This window comes from Manis javanica, chromosome 5 (genome assembly GCF_040802235.1).
Source record: "Manis javanica isolate MJ-LG chromosome 5, MJ_LKY, whole genome shotgun sequence".
In the NCBI taxonomy this organism is placed as follows: Eukaryota; Metazoa; Chordata; class Mammalia; order Pholidota; family Manidae; genus Manis; species Manis javanica.
The window spans coordinates 20,674,417-20,692,640 of NC_133160.1; the positions used below are offsets into that span (position 1 = coordinate 20,674,417).

At 52.0% G+C, this 18,224-nt stretch overlaps 1 protein-coding gene across 1 annotated transcript; it reads right to left on the bottom strand.

The window, feature by feature from the left end:
* Positions 1 to 545: 545 nt before the first annotated feature.
* Positions 546 to 7,366, bottom strand: MYL9 (myosin light chain 9). The gene is made up of 4 exons (XM_017645183.3): positions 7,212 to 7,366; positions 4,083 to 4,291; positions 2,048 to 2,209; positions 546 to 1,277 (listed from the first exon to the last, which is right to left on the bottom strand). Exons 2-4 carry the CDS (start codon positions 4,264 to 4,266, stop codon positions 1,105 to 1,107), a joined length of 519 nt encoding a protein of 172 aa, XP_017500672.1. The 5' UTR covers positions 4,267 to 4,291; positions 7,212 to 7,366; the 3' UTR covers positions 546 to 1,104.
* Positions 7,367 to 18,224: the final 10,858 nt, after the last annotated feature.

Sequence of the window (18,224 nt, forward strand, 5' to 3'; positions counted from 1 at the left end):
AGGATCCCAGCCCTGCCCACCTTGTGTGCATCAGGGATGTGAAAAGCCATGGCCAGCTGTGCTGCTGGTCATGTGGCTGAACTGGCCCTCCAGCTGTGGAGGGTGCACCCCGGAGCGCACCTGGTGGCTGCCTGGAGCAGACCTCAGGGAATCCATGAAACCCAGACATTCCCCCCCACCCCAGGCTACTGGGATGCACCTCCTCACTATTCTAAAGCCTCCCTGGCTTTCTAGGACCATTGAGGTGACCCTGGAGATCCAGGCTGCGGTCCTGAAGGCTGTGCAGCCTTGGCCTGTGCCCCTCAGAGACCCAGAACCCTGGCCTGGATTTGCTGTGGTGATTCTGGGGGCCTCCCCACTGTCTCCCTTCCAAGAGGGCTGTTTCCCTCAGTACTTCTGTCTGCTCCCCACGGCTGGTGGCATCTTGGCCGAAGCTTCCCTTGGCCAGGGGGAGGATGGGGCAGCCCCTGGGGATGGGAGGAGAGGATAGGAGGGTATTTGGGGCTCCCTTATTTCACCCCAACAACAGAAACACAAACCCAAAGCCGCGCTCAGCCTTGTATTAGAGATTCTGCCGCCCCCCCCGGGACGAAGTCCACCCTGCGCTGTCTTCTGGAGCACACTGCCAGGGGTGGGCTGTGTTCTGGTGGCTGGGCAGGGCACAGGGGAGGGGGCTGGCATCCCGTCCTCTGAGAAGGGACCTTGGTGAGGTTTGTGTGTTTGTGGTAGTGGCTGGGAAAGGGCTTTCATGCCCCGCGTGGGGGTGCACGTGACGTGGTGTCCCAGGTGTCCCAGACCAGGATGCAGGGCCCTTCCTGCGGGATCAGCCCGGGAATGAGGCAGTGGCTGAGGCCTGGGCTCTCCTGATGGGCCTTTGATTGCAGCCTCCTCCCTGCCCTCTGGCCCAGCTCTCGCCATGTCCTTTGGCGGAAACACCTGCGTCACTGGCTTCCTGGCACTGTGCTCTTGGCCCACGTCCTGCACTGGGAGCTGGGCCCCAGCCCCTCAGAGGGCAGAGTCCCTGCGAGGGTCCCATGGGGTCGTGGGCAGGGAGTGGGTGCGGGCAGTGTGTGTGGGGCTGGGGCCCGGCGGGGGTCGGGTGGCCTAGTCGTCTTTGTCCTTGGCGCCGTGCTTGAGGATGCGGGTGAACTCCACATAGTTGAAGTTGCCTTTCTTATCGATGGGCGCCTCGCGGTACATCTCATCCACTTCCTCATCTGTGAAGCGGTCGCCCATGGTGGTGAGCAGCTCCCGGAGGTGGTCCTCGTGGATAAAACCTGGGGCAGGGCCGGGTCCGTGAGACAGGGACAGTCCCAGCACCACCCGCAGGCCTCTCGGTGGGAGAGGGGCCAGGAGAGACTCAGCTCTAGACTCTGCGGGGTTCAGGCTGGCCTTGCACCAGAGGGCAGAGCTCTGCAGCGGACTGTCTGTGGGGCGTGTCTGGGGGCGGCGGGGCTGGGGTGGGGGGAGTTGGCCACGCCAACCTCAAGGGCGTGAGCCCCGCAGTCCCCTGCCTAGGCGGAGTGCTGGCCCCCCCGGCTTTCTAGCTGTGCAACCTTGGGCAGCTTCATCTCTCTGTCTGTTTGATCTGGAAAATGGGGGTGACACTGTGCCAGCCTGGTAGGGGACTGTTAAGGTTGTGGCCTGCAATCCCTGGAAACCACTGAAGCTACTACTGCCAGCGTCACCCTGACCCATCCCTGGGAGTCAGGAAGCCCTTTGGAAGATCTGAGGAATGGCTGTTTCTGGGAAGGTCTAAAGCAGAGGTGTAGTGTGTTGGGCCACCAGGTGGACTCGAGGTGGGAAGCCTTGGTGGAGGTGGGCTGTTTCAGTCTGGCGTTTCGGGGGAGGAGAACAAGGGAGCAGAGTGGCTTTTGTAGTTCTGGAGGCAGAAACCAGCAGCTGGGTGATTTCTGTCCTGGCCCTGGGGGGCAGGGTCCAGCTGTCGCAGCGTGCCCAGCCCCATATGCGTACGCAGGGACGCCCTGGGCGAGGTGACCACCCCCAGCCCCAGCTCCATCCAGGCCTGCATCCCGGGGCTACTGACCGGAGGCCTCCTCGTCGAAGCAGGCGAAGGCGTTGCGGATCACATCCTCAGGGTCCGTGCCGTTCAGCTTCTCCCCAAACATGGTGAGGAACATGGTGAAGTTGATGGGCCCCGGGGCCTCGCTCATCATGCCTTCCAGGTACTCATCCGTGGGGTTCTTCCCTGTGGCAGGTGGGGCACCCGCGCCTGTGGTCACCGCCCTGTCCCCTCCCGCCTCCCTGTCCTGTCCCTTGAAGTTTTGGAAACTGTAAAGTTCTGGCTGCTCCCTCCCCTGGGCTCCCTGGTGCTCTGGCCCGGGACATCAGAGATGGGTGGCACTCCAAGCTGTGAGAGCCGCCATCTCTGACTGCGCACGCGTCTGGTGCCTCATGTGCTTTACTGCGTGGTCCTTCCCCAGCCTGAGGTCAGCCCTCCACCCCACCTGCCTCCTCAGCCTTCACAGCTGTGGAACCTGAGGCCCAGAGGGGAGGAGACTTGGCCCAGGTCACGCAGCGAGTACGAAGTAGAGCCTGTATTGCAACCCAGGCAGCCAGACCCCAGATTCCAGGCTGTTTTGAAAATGGTTAAACCAGTGAGCTTTGGTGTCACACAGGCCGGAGTTTGGGTCCCAGCTCTGTGCCTCAGTGTCCCCTGCCGCTAGGAGAATTGTGAGGATGAAGAAGGCAATGGTCGTAAAATGCACATGGGCAGGACCTCATGGACTCAGTCAATTGCTGGGTTCAGATCCCAGCTCTACCACTTAGTAGCTGTGTGCCTTGGGGCAAATCACTTAACCTCCCTGAGCCTCTTTCCTCATCTGTAAAGTGAGACTGGATAATCACATCTACCAGGTAGGGTTGCTTTGACATTTAAGATACCTGCTGAGCTGCTGCTGCTTGTTATTATTTGCTGCTCTTGTGTTTTTATCCTGAGGGTGATGTTCTTAACCAGAAGGCCATAGCTAATCTGTGGACCTCCTGACAGGTGCTGTGAACAGGAGTGAGGGTGTTCCTGAGTGACGCCCAGGGCTGTCCTCAAATCTCTGAGGTTTAGAGCCCTCGGTGCAGGGTACCTGGTAAATGGGGAGGAGTCTTTGTGTCCTTCCCTCCTCTGAGTCTCACACGCCCTGTTGTGTGCCCCAAGGAGGGGCTGAGGCCTGAGCAGAGCTGTGACATCAGGACGCACAGCCCCTTCCCTTGTCCTTCTGCCAGGTGGCTTCCGGGAGGAGGGAACCTCCGAGTGAGGCTGGTTTGAAGCTGGGAGAGGTTTGGCACACAGGGCCGGGGTGGTGTCCCATGTTAGACCTCTGCTCAGGGTGGCCTTCTGACACTCCGAGGGTGCACGCGAGGGCAGGGTCACTGTTGCACAGGAAGGGAAATGCACAGAGGGGGGCCACCAGGCTGTAAGGGGCAGTGCTGGGGACTGGCTCAGGCCTATCTGGCCCCAGAAGTTGGGGCCTAACTACCGCATGCTGCTGTCTGTGCTGCCAGAGGCTTCCCCTGTCCCTGGCCAGTGTCTGGTGGAGACACTGTCACCTGGAGGCAGCATCAGGAACTGGGGCTGAGGGCGGCTGGTGGGGGATGTGGCGTCAGGGCCACAGGCTGGTGGTGGGGGGTCTGCAGGCCTGGCCTCTGGGCCTGTTCCCCATCTGAGGAATGGTGAATTGTACTAGATTCCTAAGCCCCTTCAGCTCTAAGATTCTGATTTTAGGTAAGTCACTGAACTCAGAGAGAGCCTGGCCAGGGTGACCTCTGAAGGGAGGCCTTCCCTCTAGCCTCACTTTCTCCATCTGTACTATGGAAAGTTTATACAGTACACTTTTTTAGTTGAATCAAATGGTACCGGACAGCCCACTCCACAGATCTGTCAGGCAGTCCTGCTGTAGAGTGAGCTTGTCTGGGTTCAGTTCCAACGCTGAACGCTCTGTGCCTCAGTTTCCCTATCTGAAATGGAGACACTAATGGCTTCTACTCCAGGCTGAGCGCATGTATCACTATGCAGGACGTGCTGCACAGTGGGGAGCAGCCCTCCCGGGCCCGCCCCCGTCCTTGCTCACCGAGCGAGGCCAGCATGTCGTGCAAGTCCTCCTTGTCAATGAAGCCATCTCGGTTCTGGTCGATCATGTTGAAGGCCTCCTTAAACTCCTGGATCTGGGACTGGTCAAACATGGCGAAGACATTGGATGTGGCCCGCTGTGGCCGCTTCTTGGTGGTTTTGGCCTTGGCCCGCTTACTGGACATCTTGGCTTCAGGCGGGTGGACTTCCCTGCAGAAAGAGGGTGTGGGGGGGAAAAGCCCATGACCCGGAGCCAGGGAACCTTCCTGCCTACCCCACACCAGCTCTCAGTGCCTGGGCCTGGCATTCAAGGCCTCCCACAGGCATGGGGCTCCTGCCATCCAGCTCATCGCAGAAGCAGGCAAGAGTGGGCTGTGTGATCTTAAACAACTTCTGTTACCTCTCTGAGGGAGTTTCCTCATCTGGGAATGGGACACGAAGAGTATCCAGCAGGAGGGATTAACTGACTGTGTCTGAATGGAATGGTGCTGCCTGGAATGGTGCTGCACGTGGAGTAAGCCATTTTCGCTGTGACTATCTGGGCGAGACACTCAGGATTGGGTTTGGTGCCGGCCATTTCCATGCTTTACCTCCCTTAATCCTTGATAGCATTTCCACTGGCCGTTCCTCTCTAGGTGACAAGGTGGGTCAACACATGGGAGCTGTGAGGCCCGACGAGGGGCCTCCCCACCAGTGGGAAGGAGCTGGGTCAGCAGCCCTGCGTTCTTGACGTTCCCCATCCTCTCTCCTGTGCTCTGGGCACCCCCCTCCCTGCAGCTGCCCACACTGGCCCCTCCGGTGGGGGGCGGACTGATGTGGGCCCTACTCCTTGTTTTCCCTCCTCAGTGCTTACTGGGGTGCAAGGTTCCCTCAGGCTGAGAACCCTAGCTTCTTGTCACTCTTGTTTTAGCTCTGGCCTCCCAGCCCCCAGGCAGCCTCTCCTGTTCCATACAGACCCAGACCTGCACCTGTCACTTCCCCTTGAAGCCCTTGAAGGTTCCTGCCACCCCCTGAAGCAAGTCTGAGCCCTCAGCCTGGCATTCAAGACCCTGTGAGAACCCCTTCTGCCTTTCTGTCTGACTGGCCGTGGTACCCCTCACCCTGTCCCTCCCGCCGTCTGTGATCCTGCGGAGATGGACCTCTGGCTGTGCCCTAGACTGTCCTTGGTCCCCCTGGAATGCTTCCCTTCTCCAGCCCAGTTCTTGAGACACGCCTTGGGGAGCAGGTCCCGCACTCCTGCTTGGACAAGAAACACGTAAAGGTCTCTCTCCCCCACAGTCAGTCGGGGCTGGCACAGACCCCGATCTACACCAAAGCCCACAGTGAGGTTCCTGGGTGCTTATTTAATGAATGACTGTGAGGGCAACCTTGGCCAGCCGACTGTCCCACTCTACAAATGGGGAAACTGAGGCCCAGCAAGGGGCCCTTCCCCTTGTCATGGCTTTGGGGACTGTGCCCTGAAGACCCTGTGCCCTGTTCCCCTTGGCTGGGGCAGTTGTGGGCCGGGCCAGTGCCCCAGAACCGCTGCTGCCTGCATTCCTCCACCCTGAGCCCTGGGGCCTTGGGCCTACAGGCCACCTCTGCTTGTTTTCATCCCAAGGTGTGTGGCTAAGAACTGTCCTAGAGACCTTTATCCTGTGAGTTCTTTGGCCTTTGAGATCCTAAACCCTCAGCTGGGATCTTGGCCAGCCCCAGCCCCAGCCCATCCCCAGGGCCGCAGCTGCCTGTAGTCATGGGACACTGGCTGCTGTGTTCTGTGTGTCCTGTGGGACCAGCACTCGCCTCGGTGTTCCTCACACAGTTCAGGGTAGACAAAATCCCTTCCCACCCATGGCCTGGGTGGGAGCGGGCTGGCACCATCGGCTGGGCTGCAGTGCTGCGCAGGGCCCAATCTCTCCCTGAAACTTGTGTTCTCTGGGAACTTTGATGCATGGACCTACAGAAGGTAACCGAGTAGCCCCTGTGTTCAGCAGAGGCTGTGCTGGTCATCATCCCTGTCACCACCAGTGTCCTGTCTGCAAAGCTCCAGGGTGGACATGGCTGGAGGGGAGAGGAAGGCAAGGCCAGGGGCAGGAAAGGCCAAGACTCACTCACTGCTCTGATAGTGCCTGGGCCCCGCTGCCTCCAGTGCAGTGAGTAAAACACACCCAAGAAGGGAAGTGCATGCTCAGGAGAGGGGCTGAGTGCTGGGCTTGGGTCAGTGGGTGGTCAGTCCTTGCTGCCCTCCATGCCTAAACGCAGAAGGAAACATCTATCCTAAGGGGCTCAAGGTGGGCCTACAGTAGCTGAGAGGCTGAGGGCTGTGTGTGACGGAGGTAGTTTCTAGGTTTGGCTGTAGGGTGGGCGCTTAGCCTCAGAGCCATGGCCTTTCCCTGGGGAAGGAGGGATCAGATAGAGCTGGGACTTAGCCTGGCTTGCAACTAGGTGCCCCCTCCTCCCTTCTGTTCTTGAAATCCCACCATAACCGTGCAGATAAGGCCTGCGGCCCCCAGGGTCTCAGTCCCAATGACGGGCAGTGCCAGACACCTTGCTGGTAAACTAGGCTAGTCTGAGGCTGTTAATCAAGGCTGGGAGAGCAGCCGGGGCTCTCAGAGGGTGGGGAGGGGCAGGGACCAGTTCTCCCAGCCCAGGTCCTTGTCCAGCCCCCAGGGGTGAGCCTGCAGCCCTGCTGCCCCAGTCTCCATCCCTCTCTTCTGTCCCAGGAGGTGGGGGAGGGGACACGGATGCCCTGGAGGGTTCTCAGGGTGCCTCACAGGGCTCTGCTTCCTGGCTGTAATACACGGGGTCCACTGGGGCTGGGAACCCTGGCGACCACAGCCCCCAACCCTCCTCCTGGGCACCCCGGAGCTCTGGGCTTGGCGTCTGTAACCACAGGCAGCGGGTGCGGGGCCTGGACAGTCCTCTCCATAATGGAGCACTGGCTCCCAGAGCCCGGAACTTTCTCCCTGCTGCCCAGCCCCAGGCAGAATCCCTGTGGGGCCCCAGCATCCCCGCAGCCCAGCCCCACGAGGGCTATGCATGCCCAGCCGAGCCCCTCAAACGTCCCCGTCCGCGGGGCCTGCCCCACGTTCCAGCCCCGGCCATCACGTCGCCCACTCCAGACCGCCGGGCTCGGCGGGCGGGCCCCCACCTGGTACGGAGAAGGCGCTCGCTGGTCGCGGAGCTGGCTGCGCGGTGCTGGCTGCGGAGCCGGTGCCGAGCCGCCGTCGGTGGCGAGTGGTGGCGAGGGGCCGAGGGGCCGCGGCGGCGGGGCGGGGCGCGGCGCAGGGCCTTACAAGGCAGAAGAATGTGCGCGGGGGCGGGGCGGGCGCGGCTGGCTCCCGGCCTTATTTGGCCTTGACCCACGGGCTGGGAGGCTGGGGCGCGCCCGGGCGAACCCCCAAGTTACCGGGCCTTCTCCATTGTGGGCGGGGTGGTGGTGATGGTGGTCAGTGGGGGGCCTGGACATCCTGGGGAGGGGGAGACGTCTGGGCCGCCCCTTCCTCTTTGGCGAGGCCACCTCGCCAAGCATCCCGGAGCCTCCAGTTCTTGGACCCTCCCCTCCCGCTTTCCTCCCAAGGCCCCGCTGCCCCTGCCCAGAGCGTCCCGTGGGAGGCCTTCCTTCCACCAAGCCAAGTATGGCTTTTTCCTGGTCCAAGAGAGGAGGCATGTCAGAGGACCCTCTATCCTGTAAAGAAGGCCGCCTTCAGGCGCCTGCGGATGTGGGGTGTGCGCGGAGGCTGGGAAGGACCACGCCGAGACAGACCCCCCGGGCCAGTCACTATCCAGCCGCCCTCAGTTTCTGCCCCTGTAAAACGGGAGGGTGGTGGTGAGGATACAGAGAATGAGTGGCCAGAAAGAGCCACGCAGCGTGGGGAGCCACAGCAAGGGGCAGGGTTTGGGGGACCCCGGGTGCTTCCTCGGCAGCACCCCTACCTCCTCTTGGTCTCAGTCGGAGGATGGAGTCCGACTGGACAGAGCCGCCCCCTCCACAGTTGGGCCTCAGGTGCTGTCCATCATTCTGACCCTGCAGGAACTCCTTGTCCTTCTGCCCCTGCCTGGACTCCAGCCCAGCTTTTTTTTTCAGGCCCTCGCTGATCCAACACAGACGTCCCCAAGGGGACTTCCCAACACCCAACTACTTACTCTGTGAAGATGAACTGACACCCACTACCTGCCAGCCCTGTGATGGGTGCTGGTGGAACAGGGTGAAGTCCGGAAGCATTTTCTTGCGGAGGGAAATACAGTGAACAAGTAGCTACCTGGCTTGGAGGGTGGCTCTGAGTGTCCCGAAGGAGAATAAAAGGCAGGCCAAGGGGAGAGGGTAACAGGAGGGGCCCCCGCAGGAAGGGACTGGGAGCAGGCCTGACGCGGTGAGGGAGCGAGCCGGGCCTGCGAGCGTTTGCCCGGCCAGTGGTCCAGGAGCACAGGAGGCCAGGCCGACTGTGGGCTGGGAGTGAGGGCACACGGGTGGGACAGGAGGTCTGAGAAGCAGTAGGGACCTAGCTTGTGGCTCCTTGTAGGCCACCGAAAGGCATCAGAGTTCAGAGCAGAGGGGCAACGTGACCTGGTTTTTAACTGAATCTCTCTGGGTATTGTGTTGAAAGTGGGTTGTTGGGGAACAAGGGTGAAGCAGGGAAACTGGCTAGTGCACTTCAGCAAGGTGATGTGTGAATTCAGGCTAGTGTGGTAATGACGGAGGTGGCGAGAAGGGGTGGGATTCTGGAAATATTTTGAAATTGCATCCAGTAGGATTTGCACATGGATTGGAATGTCTGTGAAAGAAAAGAGTCAAGGATGACTCCAAGAGCTTTGATGGGAGCAACTGGAGAGGAAGGAGCTGCCATTTTCCAAGATGGGTTGGCTATGGGAGGAGCAGGTTTCAGGAGAGATAAGGTCTGTTTTGGACATAATAATTTTTATAGACTTTATTTTGAAATAATTTAAAACTTGTAATAAAGTTGTAAGAACTGTACAGAGAACTCCTGTACTTTCATCTTTCTGTGTGTGTGTGTGTTTCTGGGACCATTTGAGAGCAACTTGCATTTAGCCTTTTTACTCTGAAATACTTAGTGTGTCCTAAAAAGGAGATTCTCTTATGTAGCCATAGTACTATTATCAGAACCAGGAAAATTATTTATTTATTTATTAAAATGTTTTTGTTAAGGTATCATTGATATACATTCCTATGAAGGTTTCACAAGAAAAACAATGGTTGCTACATTCACCCATATTATCAAGTCCCCCCCATACCCCATTGCAGTCATTGTCCATCAGCGTAGTAAGATGCCACAGAGTCACTACTTGTCTTTTCTGTGCTACACTGTCTTCCCCGTGAACCCCACACACCATGTGTACTAATCATAATACCCCTCAATCCCCTTCTTCCTACCCCCACCCTCCCCACCCCTCCTCTTTGGTAACTGCCAGTCCCTTCTTGGAGTCTGTGAGTCTGCTGCTATGAGAACCAGGAAAATTTTAACACTGGTTTAATATTAGAATCTAATATGCAATCCATATTCAAGTTTTGCCAATTATCCCAATAATGCTCTTTACAGAAAATGTTTATTCTTGTCTAGGAGCCAATTCAAAGTTATCATGTTTCTTAATTTCCCTGATGTGTGTGTGGGTGTGAGATAAAATAACATAAAATTTACCATTTTAATCATTGTTAAGTACAGTTCAGTGGTGTTAAGTACATTCACATTGTATGACCATCACCATCCACCTCCAGAACTTTCTCGTCTTCCCCAATAAAACAATACCATTAATCAGTAACTCCCTGTTCTCTTCCCACAATGGTTGGGCAACCACCATTCTACTTTGTGTATGTACGAATTTGACTACTCCAGGTGCCTCATGTAAGTGGACTCAGACAGTGTTTGTCCTTTTGTGACCAGCCAGTTTCACTTCGTGTTAACATCCTCAAAGTTCATCCATCTTATAGAATGTGTCAGAATTTCCTTCCTTTTCAAAAAAGGCTGTGTAATATTCCACTGTGTGTATATACCACATTTTGCTCATCCATTTTATCTGTTGATGAACATTTGGGTTGTTTCCACCCTTTGCCATTGTGAATAATGCTGCTGTGAACACTGGTGTACAAATACCCTTTTGAGTCCCTGCTTTTGATTCTTTGGGATATAGACACAGAACTGAAATTGCTGGATCATATAATAATTATGTTTTTAATTTTTTTGAGGAACCTTCACACTATTTTCCACAGAAGCTGTAACATTTTACATTCCCACCAACAGTATATGAGGGTTGCAGTTTCTCCACATCCTCACCAACATTTACTGTTCTCTGTTTTTCTTTTTTAACTAATAGTCACTCTGTATGGGTATGAAGTGGCATCTCATTATGTTTGATTTGCATTTCTCTAATAACTAATGCCAAGCAATCTTTTCATGTGCTCATTGGCCATCTGTGTATCTTTGGAAAAATGTCTGCTCAAATTCTTTGCCCATTTAAAAAATCAGGTTAGTTGTTTTTTTTGTTGTTGAGTTCTAAGAGTTCTTTATATATTCTGGATATTAATCCCTTGTCAGGTCTATGAGTTGCAGAAATTTCCTCTCATTCTGTGGGCTTCTCTGCTTAAATTTTTTTTTAAATTTAGATAATTTACATACCATAAAATTCACCCTTTTTAAATATACAATTCAGTGGTTTTAGAATATTCACAGTTACACAACCAATACCACTATGTAATTCTAGATAATTTTCATCACCCCCAAAAGAAACTCTATACTCATTAGCCATCACTCCCTGCCTCTCTTTCCCTCCATTCCCTGGCAAACACTACTCAACTTTCTGTCCTGGATTCTTTTACTCTGGAATTTCAGTGTAGATGGAATCATACAATATGTGCCTTTTTGTGTCTGGCTTCTATCGCTTAAAACATAACGTTTTCAACGTATCATCTATGTTATAACATGTATCAAGAACTTCATTCTTTTTAGTCTGAATAGTATTCCATTCTGTTGACATAACACATTCTGTTTATGTATTCATCAGTTGGTGGCATTTGAGTTATTCCATCTTTGGCCCTTAGGAGTACTGTTACGAACGATGGTGTACAAGTTTATGCGCAGATGTATGCTTTCACTTTTTTGGATATGTACGAGTGAATTGTTGGGTCACTTGGTAACTCTTAATGTTTAAAATTTCGAGGGACTTCAAAACTGTGTTCCACAATACTGCATCATTTAACACTGGCAGTAATATATGAGGGTTCCTGTTTCTCCACATTCTCACCAACACTTGTTTTCTAGCCATCCTTGTGGGTGTGAAGTGGTATCTCATTGTGTTTTTGATGAACATATGCCTAATGACTAGTTATGTTGAACACATTTTCATGTGCTTATTGGACATTTGTTTACCTTCTTTGGAGGAATGATTGTATTCAGACATTGTACTGATTTAAAAAATGTGGTGTTCTTGGGTTGTAAAAGTGTTATATATATTCTAGCTATTATATCCTTACCAAATACATGGTTTGCAGACATTTTCTCCATTCTGTAGGTTATCTTTTCACTGTTTTGATAGTTTCAAGTAGCAAAATGTTTTTAACTTCGATGAAGTTTATCTTTTTCTTCGGTTTCTTTTGCTCTTGGTATCACATCCAGTGAGCCATTGCCTAATCCAAAGTCATGAAGATTTACACGTATGTTTTATTCTAAGGGTTTAATAGTTTTAGGTCTTATATTCAAGTCTCTAATCCACTTCAAGTTAATTTTGCATGTGGTGTGAGGTGAGGGTCCAGTGTCCTTCCTTCTTTTGCATATCTACTCGTCCAGCACCATTTAAGGCTGTTCTTTTCCCATTGAATATTTTGGCATCCTTGTTGAAAATTAGTTGAAAATTAATTTCTGGATTATTTAATTCTCTTTCATTGATATATATGTCTGTCCTTATGCTGGTACCCCACATCTTGATTACTTCAGTTTTGTACTCAGTTTTGAAACAGGAAGCGTGCCGTCCAACTTTGTTCTTCTTTTTCAAGATTGCTTTGGCTTTTCAGATTAGCTGGTCCATTTCTGCAGAAAATACAGCTGAGTTTTTGTAGAGATTATGTTGAATCTATAAATTAATTTGGGGGAGTATTACTATCTTAATGTGAAGTCTTCTGATCCATGAACATGAAACCTTCCCTTTTTTACTTGGGTCTTTAAAAATTTCTCTTTATGATGCTTTGCAGTTTTCAGTGTACAAGTCTTGTACTTCTTTTGTTAAATTAATTCCTAAGTACTTTAATTTTTTTTGATACTACGGTACATGGAATTTTTTTTAAAAAATTCATTTTCAGGTTGTTCACTGGTAATTGAACCATTTTTACTCACAACCTTTCTGACACCAAATGTTTGAGATTTTTCCTAATATTAGCCAGTTCTCCAACTCTCTAGACATCAACTGGGTGTCCTGAATTTCAGTTTGGTTCACTAACCTAGAGTTCGTGTCAGACTCCACAGGTTTAAGGGCTCATTTCCACGAGATTGCCCTCACATCAGATACCCGTTGCAAGTATGGAGTCCCCAGGTTACCCACACTTCTGTCCCTGTTGCTTAGGTGTTTTGGTGGACGTTTCATTACAGAGGCATGATTACATCATTGGCATTGATGACCGACTTGGTCCCCAGCCTCTCTCCCCTCCCTGGAGTTTGGGGAGTGCAGCTGAGAGTTCCACCCTTCAAATCAGCCAGCCTCTATCTTGAAGCTACCCAGAGATCCCCAGTCACCAGTTATCTCATTAGCATACAAAACACATTCATTACTCCAGAGATTCCAAGGGTTTTAGGAGCTGTATGTTTCAGGAACTAGGGGCAAAGGACAAATATTTTATTATAGCACCATAGAAAGGCAATTGATTATTGGATATTGATCTTATTTCCAGAAACATTGCTGGACTCATTTACTAACTCTTAATAGTTTTTTTCTGGATACCTATCATTTTCTGTGTGAAGGATCATGTTATCTGCACATAGAAAAAGTTTAACTTCTTCTTTTCCAGTCTGGATGCAATTCATTCATTCATTCATTTTCTTGCCTAATTGCCCTGGCTGGAATCTCCAGTCCAGTGTTGACTAGAAGTGGTGAGAGCTGACATCCTTATCTTGTTCCTGACCTCAAGGGGAAGGTTTTCAGTCTTTCACTGCTGAGTATAATAGCTGTGGTGTTTCTTGGACACCCTTTACCAATTTGAGGAAGTTCTCTTCTATTCCTATTTTGTTGAGTGTTTTTATCATGAAAGGGTGTTGGGTTTTGTCAAATGCCTTTTCTTTTTTTTTGCATCTATTGAGATGTCTTTAATCTCTTTTAATCTGGAATTGTTCCCTAGCTTTTCTTTGTCTCTCATGACACTTGACATTCTTGGCTAGTCCAGGCCACTATTCGGTGCTCCCTCATGGGGAGCTTCAGGTTCTGGACTTTTGACAGGAGTATTGTGGAAGTGAAGCTGTGTCCTTCTTAGTGCATCTTGTCAGGAGACGTATGATGGTATTTTTCCCATCACTGGCAGTAATACCTTTGGCCCTAGTTAAGGTAGTGCCTGCCAGATTTATTCATCAGAAAGTTACTATTTTTCACTTTTGTAGTTAATATGTTCGTAAGTAATTTGTGCGGTGCTCCTTTAAGACTGAATATTCTGTTTCTCAGCAAACTTTTACCCACAACTTTAACCCCACTGATGACTAAGTTGTTTCTATGATGGTTGCTAAATGGTGATTTTCTAACCCTTCTCACTTCCTTTTTCTTTTACTAGTTAATGGACATGTTAGTTTTGAAGTCACTTGTTAGATATCCAAGAGGAGATGGTGGTGAGTGGAAAATGTGGACTATAAGGAAGGATACAGGTTATAGATTTAGATGCAGGAGTTATCAGTCTACAGAAGTTAAAAGCCATTGGTCACTGAGGGTCCCCAGGGGCCCGGATCCCCTTGGTTACAGGCCTTCCCCAGGGTTGGGCTCTATGGACATGTTTTGGAGACAAACCTCGGTGTTGGCTGGGTCACCAGGGTGCTATGGCTCCATGGATGCTGGGACTGCGGGCCCTGTTTCATGGGAAGCTGGGTTCTGTGGGAGGAAATGCCCTTGTTCTATTTTTTAAATTACAGTATCATTGATATACAATCTTATGATGTTTTCACATACACGACACAGTGGGTCAGCGCTCACCCATACTGTCAAGCCCTCACCCTATCCATTGCGGTCACTGTCTATCAACATAGTAAGATGTTACAGTCATTAATTGTGTTCTCCGTGCTGTACTACCATCCCTGTGACCTACCTATATTGTGATTGGGAATTATGGTGCCACTTAATCCCCTTCTCCCTCTCCACCTACCCATTCCTCCCTCTTTGGTAACCACTTGTCCCTTCTCTGTGTTTATGAGTCTACTGCTTTTTTTTGTTCTTTCTGTTTTGCTTTGTTTTTATACTCCACAAATGAGTGAAATCATATGGTATTTGTCCTTCTCCGCCTGGCTTATTTCACTGAGGATAATACCCTCTAGATCCATCCATGTTGTTGCAAATGGCAGAATTTCTTTTCTTTTTATGGCTGAATAATATTCCATTGTGTATATGTACCACATCTTCTTTATCCATTCATCTATGATGGACATTTAGGTTACTTCCATATCTTGGCTATTGTAAATAGTCCTGCAATAAACACAGGAGTGTATATGTCTTTCGAATCAAGGAATCTTGTTTTCTTTGGGTAAATTCCTAGGAATGGAATTCCTGGATCAAATGGCATTTCTATTTTTAGTTTTTTGAGGAACCTCCATATTGCTTTCCACAGTGGTTGAGCTAATTTACATTCCCACCAGCAGTGTAGGAGGGTTCCCCTTTTTCCACATCCTTGTGAGCATTTGTTGTTCCTTGTCTTTTGGATTTTGGCCATCCTAACGGGTGTGAGGTGGTATCTCACTGTGGTTTTAATTTACATTTCCCTAATGGTAAGTGATGTGGACCCTTGTTCCATGTAAAGTTGGTGAAGGCCTTTACTACTTAACCTGGCGTTCAGGTTCTGTCCAGCACCATCTGCTCCAGGACTAGCCACGGTCTCACATTTCTGCCTCTGCTTGCTGTGCCCTTCACTACTACAGTTTGGAGAACTCCTGTTTGCTCAAATATTGCCTTCACTGTGAAGTCCCACACCTCCTTCCTCAAACAAGGTCATCCATTTAGAAGATAATTCTTGAGGCTGTCCTCTGTGCTAGGCCCTGAGACTGGTGGAGACATATCCACAGTCACACAGATGCAAGTATCATCATACCAGTGACAGCAACAAGCGAAGGGACTCTCGTGCTCCAAGTGCAGAGCAGGGGCCCTTGCACCCGCCCAGCCCGGCCAGGGTGCTTCCGGAGGGCTTCCCCTGAGACCTGAGGGCAGGGCAGATGGTTACTGCATTGGTGGGGGAGACATGGCCTCCCTGTGCGAGGCCTGCGGTGGGGATGGAGGGCAGAGAGCCAGGGATGGGCTCCCGGGGGAGGCACAGCTAGGAAGGGGGGGCAGCGGCCTCCAGGGCCAAGGTGAAGAGGCTGGATATTCTCCTGCTGGCACTGGGCAGGCTGTGAAGGGCTCTGAGCAGATGGTAACTTTTGGAGGGAGCAGAGGGAAGACTTCTGGAGAGCTCCTCTGGATGCCATCAGGAGGGGGCAGGAGGGCTGGTGGGGACCACATTGATTTTTCAGATAAGCCAGATTCAGATGGGCAGGAGACACACCTTCACCTTAAATTTCCCTTATAAACCCCACTTCAGTGCTGGTCGTAGGAACTTCATCTCGGTTTGTCGGGGGTCCCTAGGGCACTTACCCATGCTGGCATCCACATGGTCTCTGGCTCACAGTGGCCATGGCTTTGTCCTGCTGTCTTGGCCATAGGATCAGTGCTGCGCCTGGCCGTGGCCAAGCCTTCTCGCTCTTTGCTCTCAGGCTGCGGGGTGGAGTGGAGACCCCACAAGGCTTGGGGAGCACAGGGTCTAGGCGGGGATCCTGGGCCCTGGGCTGCAGTCCTGTGGGTGGTTCTCAGGGCCCCAGCAATGGCGCAGTTCCTCCCTCTGCCTCTTCCCCAGCACCCTACAGCCTTTGGGAGGGCGCTTCCCGTCTCTGCTGGCCCTGGTCCTTTCCCTTCCCTCAAAGGCCAGGCTTTGGAAATGCAGAAGCCGAGGATTCATTCCCAGCTTTTCTGGAAAGCTGTTGTCAGCCTTTTCCTGAAATGACAAATGCCTCCTTGCTCGAGTACAGGAGATGGGACATCATTTAAGTCATATCCTTATCCAAACTGTTCAAGCTAAATTTAGTCATGAAACAACATAAATGCAGATTATGCAACATTCTACAAGATGCTCGAACACTTGAAGAATGTTAGCATCGTGAAAAAAAAAGTGAGGAAATTTTGGTTCACCAAGACTAGAGAGACATGGTAACTGAAAGCAGTGACTGATTCTTCATGGGATCTGTGGTGGATACAAAGGAGAAGTCAGAGGGTGTCAGCAGGGCATTTGGAGTGTGGCTGTGCTTTAGTCAGTATTAATGTCTGGGCACCGAGTGTCGTTCTGGTAAGGCACATAATCGAGGGCCACTCATTTGATAAGGGGAATAATTGTGGTCATTCAGGAATGTCTTTATTCTTAGGAGTTGCAGGGTATATTTGGGGGTGAAGTGTGTATGCAAGTTACTATCAAATGGCTGCGGAGGGAAAATGTCTGTGTATGTACCTGTAAGGGATAATGCGAATGGGCATAATGTTGATAATTGGTGACTCTGGGTAAAGGACATGGTGTTCATTATACTGTCCTTATAACTTAAGGGTCGAGGAGGGGGTCCCTCCACTGCTGCACCAGTCAGCCTGGGAGTGGGGGCTTGGGTTTGGCACATCAAACGCTGCCCTGCCTGGCACCCTGATACAAGGAATCCCTAGGGCCCCGATCCAACCCTCAAGGCTCCTTCTGCTGCAGCAGAAACACTTGGGCTCCGAAGGATCAGGATTCACCCTGGTCTCCCAAGGCCTGTCTGGAGTGGAGCTGGACTGCCAGCTGGACAGTGGCCTCACGTGCAGCTGGCTGCCTCCTGCATTCCCCCACGCTGAGTGTCTGGCTCTGTGCCCAAGGCAGCCTGGAGCCTCCCCACTCACCCTTCAGGTCACCCCCAGCCAGGGTAGGGGTAGGTTCAAGAAGTTGCCAGCCGCAGGAGTTAATCAGAGCCAGCCATGGTCACTGGACACTCAGCCACCACTAACAGGACCCAGAGACAGTACACCAAACTGGGCACAGGGGGTCCGGCCCACAGGTTTGGGATGAGCTCATGAGGGGCCCCACTGGGGAAGAACGAAGTTCTGGGAAGGTGGTTCTGTGCCTCCCCTGCCCTGAGGGCACTGGAATGCAGGCTGGTCAGCAGAGGGAGACCAGCTGTCTGTAGCTGACCCAGAACTTACTGACACACGTCCTTACGCCTCCCCTACCCCCATTGCCCCGTTCCTTCTGCGTAGAATGTGCGGTCCTCAGGCTCTGCCCTGTCTGCACGCCACCACCTCCCCGCAAGGTGGTTCATACTGGCTATCCTTCTGGGCTTGACGAGATGCCTCCTGTCCAGACCAGTGGGTGGCGCTCTCATGGTTCCCACAGTCTCAAAGCATTGCATCTTTTCTACCACCTGTTGTAGACCTGCACTCATCGCTGACATGTTCACTGTCTGTCTCCCCACCAGAGCGTGAGCTCAGTCAGTGACCGCCAGGCACCGGGCCGGTAGAATAGGTCCTGAGGAGGTCTGTTCAGTGAATGCAACTTGCAGGGTGGAGGTACCGAGTACCCCATCCCAGGAGGTGTGCAAGGAGAGATGGAATCCGTGGAGGAAGTGTGAGTTGTCTCAGCAAGGGTAGCCCATCTTGGCTCCCATATAACAACTATTAAGCATTTATTTCTCAGAGGAAGCTGGTAAGGTAGAGGTTGCAGTCATTTTCCAGGTGAGGAACTGAGCTTATTTTTCTTGTCCAGGATCACCCAGCTCATACGGGTAGAGCTGGAATTAGTTTGCACTTAAATCAGCCTGTCTCCAAAGAGCTGTGTTTGGAAGGGGGTCTGGCTGAGTCTCCTGGGGCGTCCACCTCACCCACCGGATCCCAGCCAGGCCTGTCCCATTGCAATAACACCACGGACCCTGGG